At 48.5% G+C, this 9,626-nt stretch overlaps 1 protein-coding gene across 1 annotated transcript in view; it reads left to right on the top strand.

Annotated features, from left to right (window-relative positions):
- The first annotated feature begins 2,366 nt into the window (after positions 1-2,366).
- The window catches only part of ldhba (lactate dehydrogenase Ba), a 10,924-nt gene continuing 3,664 nt past the window's right edge, over positions 2,367-9,626 (top strand). Inside the window, exons 1-4 of the mRNA XM_080022559.1 lie at positions 2,367-2,546; positions 7,242-7,378; positions 8,260-8,377; positions 9,131-9,304. Of these exons, the coding sequence (XP_079878685.1) occupies positions 7,250-7,378; positions 8,260-8,377; positions 9,131-9,304 (421 nt within the window). The 5' untranslated portion in view covers positions 2,367-2,546; positions 7,242-7,249. The remainder of the gene's footprint in view (positions 2,547-7,241; positions 7,379-8,259; positions 8,378-9,130; positions 9,305-9,626) is intronic.

Raw genomic sequence — 9,626 nt, 5'->3', positions numbered from 1 at the left:
TAGAGTAGAGGGAGGTAGGAGGTAGAGCCACGATAGAGTAGAGCGGAGTGTAGTAGAGTGTAGTCGAGTATAGTGTAGTAGAGTCGAGGGTAGAGTAGAGGGAGGCAGGATATAGGCAAAGTAGAGTAGAGTAGTTAAAGTAGAGGCAGGTAGGTTAGTGGTAGAATAGAGGGAGGCAGAGTGGAGTAGAGGTGGAGTAGAGTAGAGGTAGAATTAGAGTAGAAGTAGAATACAGACAGGTAGATTAAAGGTGGAGAAGAGGGCGGTAGAGTCATGGTAGACTCGAGTAGAGGTAGAGTAGGGGTAGCGTAGAGGTAGAGCACAGTAGAGTTGTAGTAGAGGCAGGTAGAGTAGAGGTGGAGTACAGTAGAGCTAGGTAGATCAGAGGCAGAGGTAGAGCAAGAGTAGAGGTAGAACAGAGTCAGAATGGAGCTGGAGTAGAGTAGAGGGAGGTAGAGTAACGTGGTGGGAGTAGAAGAAAACACATAAGCACACGAGACACCAGAGGTTCGAACTGGAGCTGTTAGAGTAGAAAACCAGAGTTCAAGTTCAAGAGGAGGAAGAGGAGGAGGAGGAGGCGGAGGAAGAGTCTATTGTGTCGCTATCTGAGCTCGCAGACTTCCCTTCTCTCTGTGGGACCCAGTAAACGTTGGACCCATGAAAGGGATTCTCATACGCCTTGTGTCCAGACCCATGCGGCGGCAAGGGCGGTGTTATTATTATTATTATTATTGTTATTATTGTTGTTATTATTATATTCTTTAATTGTTTTAATTATTTTTTTGTATTATTATTATTATTATTATTATTATTATTATTATTATTATTATCACTGTTATTATTATTATTATTATTATTATTATCATTGTTGTCATTATTATCATTATTATTTCTGTTATATTATTATTATTATTATTATTATTATTATTATTATTGTTATTATTGTCATTATTATCATTATTATTTCTGTTATATTATTATTATTATTATTATTATTATTATTATTATTGTCATTATTATCATTATTATTTCTGTTATTGTTATTATTATTATTATCATTCTTCTGCTTCTGCTTCTTCTTCTTCTTCAGCTGTTTTGAGTCGGCCTTTCGAGGGTCTTTCGAGAAGCCGCGAGGCTCTGCACACTCGTCAGTTGCGGTGTGGCACTTCATATTCTACGTGTGCCGTGCATGGGCGTGGCAAAATGCCTCGCCAGCGCCCCCTACAAAAGGAAACGTAAACATCAAAGCCATTCACTTCCTTTCACAAAAACCCACGAAATTTGGAAACACACACAGGCAACATCAATAGACTTTAAAGACAATGAATATCGGTGCCATGACCTAAACCCAACAGGAAGTCGGCCATATTGAATTAAAGCCGCCATTTTAGTCACTTTTTGGTCATTTTCGTGCTTTGCATTTTTCACGAAACTCCTCTTTGGCCATTTATCGGATCGGCTTCAAACTTGTGTCCCACCGACACTCGCACGTCGAGGACCCGGGCATCGCTGCTTGCAGCTTTAGTTTATTATTATTATTATTATCATTATTATTATTATTATGCTGATGTTTCATCCATATCCTTAGACGACATCACTGCTGTGTGGTTCCTCTCAGGTGGTGTTTATTCTACCGTGCAGGACCAGGTGCGCTGCAGGCCCGCTCCTCCTTCTGGGAACGTTTCAAGTACGGGTCAAAGTCCGTGGACGTCCGGGTGGAGCGAGGCGTGGCGTTCCAACACGCCGCCGCCGCCGCCGCTCCCTCCTTCTTTCGGGTACGAAGGAGGGGACGCGGTGCAGCGGAGAAGGAGGGAACGACCGCGCTGGGAGGGTCCGGTGAAGACGGGGTCGTGGGTGGTGTTGGGCGGAATTCTCCTCAAGAAAACGGGCAGAAATGAGAAAATAACCCAAAAATAAATGGACCCGACGTTGGAGCCGCTGGGATACCACGGGTACTCCTACTTTGAATACTTTGAGGAGGTCGGAGGGAAAGTACTTATTGTTATCGTGGTACTTCTGCTCCACCTTTCACCACAGCGCCAGTGTTAGAGTACCGGTGCATTCTGGGAAATCAGACCTCCTGCACGTGAACATGGTGTCACATTGGATAAGCTCCTCCACCCCCTCCCCTCCACCTCCTGCCTTCCCTCTGGCTCTCTCTCCCTCCCTCCTCTCCCCCTTGCCTCCGCCTCCTGCCCCCCTCCCTCCCCTCCACCTCCTGCTTTCCCTCTCTCTCTCTCCCCTCTCTCCCCACCCTTCCACCTCCTGCCAACCTCCCTCTCCCCCCTCTCCCTGTCCCCTCCCTCCCTCTCCCTCCCTCTCTCTCTCTCCCCCTCTCTCTCCCTCCCACCTCGCTCAACCCTTTTCAGCTCCACACTTCCACCAAACTCTCCATCTCGCTGCCAGCCTGTCCACCCTGCAACACCACCCTCCTGCTGCGCCTGGACCTGCACAAAAAGAGAGAGAGAGAGAGAGAGGGAGGATATTTAATAGATCAAAAAAAGAAAAAGGAATTTTTTTTTTTGTTTATTTTTGTCGGGAAACATGTACGTACCGAACCTCAAATCTCCTTCTATTCCTCCTTCTATTCCTCCTTTCCTTCTTTCCTTCTTTCCTTCTTTCCTTCTTTCCTTCTTTCCTTCTTTCCTTCTTTCCTTCTTTCTTTCCTCCGTTTTATTCCATCCGCCTTGCAGCGACTGTGCGCGCGCGCGCGCGCGCTGCAGGAAACCATTTGCAATTGATATTTAAAATGTTCATAACGTTTACTTCCATATCCGTTTGAAATGATCCAATTCCTACAGATTTATCTTATTATTATTATTATTATTATTATTATTATTATTATTATTATTATTATTATATATATTTTTATTATTATTATTATTATTATTATTATTATTATATTTGTGATTATTATTATCATTATTATTAGTATTATTTTCCTTATCATTATCATTATTATTATTATTTTCCTTATCATTATCATTATCATTATCATTATTGTTATTATAACAATAAGTTGGAGAATATTTAATTTGCTGTTAGTGCTTCAGACCGGTCATTTATATTAATTGCACAAAAAAATATATCCATGTAATAGTATTCATTTAACCGTATAATGATAATGATTCTCGCAGCAGGGCCAGTAAATTTACGACATTACATTTTCTTTCTATAAACAATGCACTCTGGCTTCTTGCACTTTATATGAAACAAAATGGAATGAAATGAAATTCACGTTGAGACGTTCAGTTCCATCCTGCTGCGGTGTGAAAACCATCAGATGGATCCGTCTGCAGTGAACTTGGTGTTGGTTGAGTCATAATTAGTGATGTTTTACACACTTTCAACCCCCCCCCCCCTCCTCCCCCCATATTATGGTCTGTGGTAATGTTCCCCACAGACCATAATATCCAAACATTAACAGGATCTGCGCTGCATAAAGTAACTCATAATACGCACATGTTCTGGGCAGACTGTTCCTGGGCCAAAATAACATGTGAAGTGTATTTGCACTGTAATTGTACAGTGGAACAAATGACATATCTACTGTATGTCATTTGGTTATTGTGATAACCTGACTCTGCAGCCAAAGGACTGCAAATGAGCGGGTACAATACATCAAATGGCCATATTTACATTTAATATTGGACATGTTCCCCAAATAAACAGACAAGCAAGTAAATGAATAAATAAATAAATAAATAAATACAACTGTCCGTTATGTTATATCCTAATAGATTTAAGGAATACACGATACTCCCCAAAATTTGGTGAAATTGTCCAACAGCCGAAAGGAGATGATGATCTGTCGCCGGGGCCTCCTGACAAGTCAGCCCCGTGCTGCTGTGAATAACCTCCTGTATCCTGTCTCCGAGTATATACATTATTGTATTATGCCGCGTGTATCCGTTTGTCCTCGATTTGGAAATGTTTGGTACAGATTACTGTCATCATCACCACTCATCACCGGGCTGCTGGTTTCGCTGTGTGCGACGAGCGATGCGGACAGAGTGAACCCCATTTTATCAAGATAAATGCCTTTCAAAGACGGGCGATAAAAGGATCTGACGGCGGCATCTGACGCCTCTGATACCCCCGTTCAATTCAGGAAAACGTTATGTCCATCTTGTCGCCGCCGTCCAAACTGGTGTGGGCTCATTTTGTTGCCTCGTACCCCTTTAAAACAGGAATTCAGGTTGTTGGCAGAGCTCGACCGAGTGGGAGGGAGAGAGAGAGCGAGCGAGGGAGAGAGAGAGAGGCAGAGAGAGAGAGAGAGAGAGAGAGGGAGGGAAAGATGGAGGCAGCGGTGGCGATTATGTATCCAACTCATAGTGGGAAGGGATTAGATAAATATTTGTGTGTGTGTGTGTGTGTGTGTGTGTGTGTGTGTGTGTGTGTGCGTGCGTGCGTGCGTGCGTGCGTTCGTGCGTGCGTGTGTGTGTGCTGGGATTTACTTCCACAGAGGAGGCTCTATCCTCCTCCTATTTGCCTAATTCCACGTCTTGCAGTGTAGTGGCCGCACATCGGCCATCAGAGGTTTCAGGATTAGAACAACATATTATTATTACAGTATTATTATACCAACATATTATTATTACAGTATTATTATACCCACATTTTATTATTACAGTATTATTATACCCACATATTATTATTACAGTATTATTATACCCACATTTCCTTGTGTTACTCCTCCCAAAATATACCAAAAGGGCCGTGTCGGGTGAACCCTAACTTCCTGGAAGGACCGTGCCAGTGGTTTGCCAAATATTCCCCATTTTGTGCCAAATCTTTGCCTGAGACGTAGCCCACGGGGGAAAAGTCACGGCCAGCACGTCAACGCCCGTGACGCCCTGTTTCTCTTGTGTGTAAATATCTGGCGGAAGCATCAGCGGCCGTCCGCAAAATCAACAAAAAAATACTCGGATATTTAATTGTGTCAACATCGCCGAGCCTAGTTCCATGTCAGTCACCAAGCCGTAGGATTCGATGGCGGCTCGACAGGAATGCAGCGGATGGAGCGGACGGGGACAAATAAGAGAGAATCATTTTGGTTTTTATTCGAGCACTTTGACAACCTTCGGTCCGGAAACCGAACACGTTCGCCGACCATCGGCGCCAGGGGCGGTTCTAGGCGCGGGCCCCACCCGACGCTCCCGATCGCCCCCCCCCACCTGCCGGCGGATTAGGAACACGCTCCAGAGTTTGTATCGTCGGGTCGAGAGACGGCGGGAAGTGATGCTGCGTTCCGGGGAAACTCGGAAAAAAACGCCCGTCCCCCGTGTGCAACACGGGTAGTTCAAAACCACGTCCCACGTGTCTAAATACATAATAATCTATACAAAGGGGACGTTGTTTACCGTTTATCTTGAACCGGGCACGATCCCCGCAGAGTCTTACTGACAACTTTGTGAACTGAGCCTCCCTTTTGGCAGCAACGAGGCCTTCCTCCAGCCCCCGTCGCGCCGCCTCCCATGCCGGACGTCGTGTCTGAGCAGTAAACGGCCGCCGCAATGACTTAAAAACATCGTCCGGATTCCCCGCACATCGCCGACGCAGACGGTGACGTGGCCGTTGCTCGCGCAGAGCCGACTCGAGCGGCAGGCGGCTGGGAGGGAAGTCGGCGCTCTCGGGGCGGGATCACTGCGTCGGGCAAACAGCGACGCTCCGCAGCCACGCCTCCATTCGGGTTTGAAATCGGGTCTTTTAGGGGAAGTTCGGGTTGAGCCAGCGTCAGCGCGTCGGCTTATCTAGGGCTGAGCCTGAATTGATCGTGCCCGTGAGGTGTCTTGGAATGTGTGGCGTCCCAAGACAGCCCCATGGTATAAGATAATTACTAAGAGACGGTGCCAGGGGTCCTGGCGATAAGGGAGGTGGAATGTGACCGGGGACCTATGTAGGGGAACCTGATCAACATTGTCTTTGGGCAAGCATAAAAGAAACTGCCCGTGTCTCATTCGACAGAGAATCCATCCGGCTCGGTTCTCTCCTAGGCGTCCATGGAAAGTCTAGTCTGATGCTGTTCTTTTGTAAGAAATCTATTATTTTACTCAAGTCAGCATCAGCGGTCTCTCCTTCTTCATCAACACATCAAATTCATCAAGAAACTACACCCGTTTCGGTAAAGTCGCGAGGAACCTTGTCTGTTCCGAGCCTCTCGCTTCGATCCGACGGTCAAAGTTCTCTGACCGGTCGTCTAGACGTCAGGTTATTTATTTTCGCTTTATTCAACCAACAACAACCTCCACACTCCCCAGGAAAGGACTTTACCGTCTGACATTTGTTAAATGAAACGCACACATATAACGTCTGACCGAACCCTTGCTGAGAAATGTGCGTGCGTGCGTGCGTGTGCGCGTCATAAAGAAGGCTGATGTTTTTCCTGTGCACTTGATTGTGGTTTGACCGAATGATCCCGCGTTTATGATCTCCTTATTGAAACGATCCCCAGATACAGTTTGTCTCGGGTTTTACAACCCTGGTTGGTTATTCCATTGTGTGTGTGTGTGCGTGCGTGCGTGCGTGCGTGCGTGCGTGTGCGTGCGTGTGTACAAAAGGCCCCCATGAGCGTCGGGTTACAGCCGTTTGTGTTGATGGTTGTTAAAGCGATAAAGCAGAAGCGATAAAGAAGAGGTGGAGGGGGGGGGCGCTCACAGTGACTCTCAGGCTGCGTCATCGTCGTGCGATGTCTTTGTGATGTCACAAATCCTCCCCCCACTAAAAACCCTGGACAACCTCACCGCGGATCTCATAAAAGACGCGTATCAGATTGAGGCCGACACGTTTTCCTTCAACTGGTGGGTGTTGGAGAAAAAGCAGCCTCGAGGATCACCAAGTTGTTCAGTTGTTGGAGAAAAACCTTTCTTAACCCTGTTTTAATCAATTACTAAACTTCTGTTGATCAATTCAAGCATGATAACAGTTACAACCTGCTTCGATCAATTACTCTATTCTGTTGATCAATTCAAGTATAACAATTACCTTCGAGGTTCCCCGCGTGCTCGTTGATGGGTTGGAGCGTCAATCAGAGGACGTAACACGACTCATATTAATTGTCCGGCAGAATCAAAAAGTGCAGGCTCAGGTCGCGAAGTCTGAGCCCGGGCTCCAGGAGCCGAGCTCAGACAAGTCATCCCTTCAAGTGGAGGACGACTTGAACGCTGTGGTTGGATCTCAACGCAGCACGTTGTGATTGTTCAATTTGCTCCCACCCCCCCCCCCCCCGCCCCCCCCTCCAGCGTCCATCATGTCTTCGGTGCTGCAGAAGCTCATCACGCCCGTGGCCAGCGGCCCGGCCGAGCCCCCCAGGAACAAGGTGACGGTGGTGGGCGTGGGGCAGGTGGGCATGGCCTGCGCCGTCAGCATCCTGCTCCGGGTAAGATTCAAGCGTTTGAGCAGCAAATATGTGTCGGTGAGGACTCATTGGGTCGTTCGGGTCCGTATTGATCCGTGCGGCGCAGGCGGGTTTTGGGCGTTTTTTCCAGCCGGGGGGGAGTGAGCGAGGAGGAAGGGATTAATGGCATTTTAATTAATTTCAAATTTGGGGAAAATTGATTTGCTATACGAGCAGATTGAATTTCGAGCTCTGTCATGGAACGAATTAAAAACTTGTAAGGCAAAGCACCACTGTATATACAATATCCCACGAAAATAGGATGCTTGTTTGGGAGCATCTCCGCTCAACCAACGGCGTCAGCTGATAGATCAAGCGCTTTCCGAATCCGGCCGGAAGAACAGAGAGAACGTCTTTTCCTCTGATGAAATCCAACAGCGCTACACGTTTGTTGGCGTCGTGATGCTGTTAAAACGTCTTATTTCTGCTAAAAAAATTAAAAGACGACGCTCCAAAGCGATGGTGCGTCGTCGACGACGCCTTCCGCCTTCCGAGAGCGACGGCAACCGCCGGGGCCGCCGAGGGACCCGTCGAGGGACCCGCCGAGGGACCCGCTGAGGGACCCGCCGCGGCGCTACTGTCCTGTATTGTAGACTCAGGAAGCAATATCGAAATAATAAACTTCCGGAGGGAGGACTGAAGTACGAGCGTCCTGAGCTCGCATCAAAGACTCATCTTTGGAATTCAACCTGTTTGCATGAAGCAGCGTTTTGCCCTGTTCTTCATCTGTTGAGTCCCCGACCCCGTCCCCCGCGCGGCTCTTACCGTGTGGTTTGTAAAAGTCAACCAGGTAGCACCCTTGTTTCCTCCTCCGCCTGACTCGACCGTCTCCCTCCCTCCCTCCCTCCCTCCCTCCCGTGCAGGACCTGGCTGATGAGCTGGCGCTGGTGGACGTGATGGAGGACCGTCTGAAGGGCGAGATGATGGACCTGCAGCACGGCAGCCTCTTCCTCAAGACCTCCAAGATCGTTGCCGACAAAGGTGCGACGGGAGCTCGGGGCGCTTGCGTCGTCCGCCCGCCTGCCCCTCCATCTTCCCTCTACCCCCGTTTCTCTCTCTCTCTCTCTCTCTCTCTCTCTCTCTCTCTCTCTCCTACCATCGCTTTCTCTCTCTCTCTCTCTCTCTCTCTCTCGCTCATTGTTTATCTCTCACTCTACCTCTCTCTTTTTTCGCTCTATCTCTATCTCACTCTTTATTTCTCTCTGTGTCACCCTCCGCCCCGACCTCCCTACCTTTTATCTCTCACTCTACCTCTTTTTCTACCTCTTTTTGTCTCTTACCCCTCTCTCTCTCTCTCTCTCTCTCTCTCTCTCTCTCTCTCTCAACCCCCTCTCTATTTTTATCCCTCGCGCTATCTCTGTTCATCTCTCTCTCTCTTTTTTTCCCCTCTCGTTTTTTCTCTCTCTCCGTCGCTCTCCCCGTTCTGCCTCCCTCCTCTCTCTCTCTCTCTCTCTCGCTCTCTCTCTCTCTCTCTCGCTCCATCTCTGTCCCTCGCTCTGCCTCTATCTTTCCCCTTTCTTAGCCTGGCTATCCCCCCCCGCCCTCTTCTTTCTCTCACTCTCCATCCCATCCTCTCTTTCCGTCCCATCCTCCCCCCCCCCCCCCCCCTCCCCGAGGGATGGGATTCTCTCCATCAGATGTGATGTGTGTCAGACGCCCACAAGCCTGATCTCCATCTGGATCAGATAACCTCATTTAATAAAGCCCCCCCCCCCCCCTCTCCCCCCTCTCCAGACTACGCGGTGACGGCCAACTCCCGCCTGGTGGTGGTGACAGCGGGCGTTCGGCAGCAGGAGGGCGAGAGCCGCCTCAACCTGGTGCAGAGGAACGTCAACGTCTTCAAGATGATCATCCCGCAGATCATGAAGCACAGCCCCAACTGCACCTTGATCGTGGTCTCCAACCCCGGTAAGCTCGCGACCGCCGGGCCGATTACGCTCCTTTATTTTGGGTTAATATTTTATTTTGCAGCGAGGGCACGTTGCGAAAAATGACCGTCGGCGCGGGGTCGTTCAAACAAACGCGGCCTCCGGGGCTCCCAAGCAAACACGTGAGGCCCGGCCGTGCACGTCGTTTGGCCCGAGCTCCCCAAGCAAACAGGCCCGGACTTTGCCAGTCGTGACCTCGCGCCCGGATTGCCACTAATCGCCTTTGACCTGCCGCGTGTGAAAAAAACTCATAAAAAACCCATAAAAAATAACATTTTTTAATAAACAATAAAAATTAAAAA

Source organism: Zeus faber (assembly GCF_960531495.2).
Source record: "Zeus faber genome assembly, chromosome: 21".
NCBI classification, from domain to species: domain Eukaryota; kingdom Metazoa; phylum Chordata; class Actinopteri; order Zeiformes; family Zeidae; genus Zeus; species Zeus faber.
The sequence above is the reverse complement of the archived record's forward strand: the minus strand, read 5'-3'. Positions and strand labels throughout refer to the sequence as shown.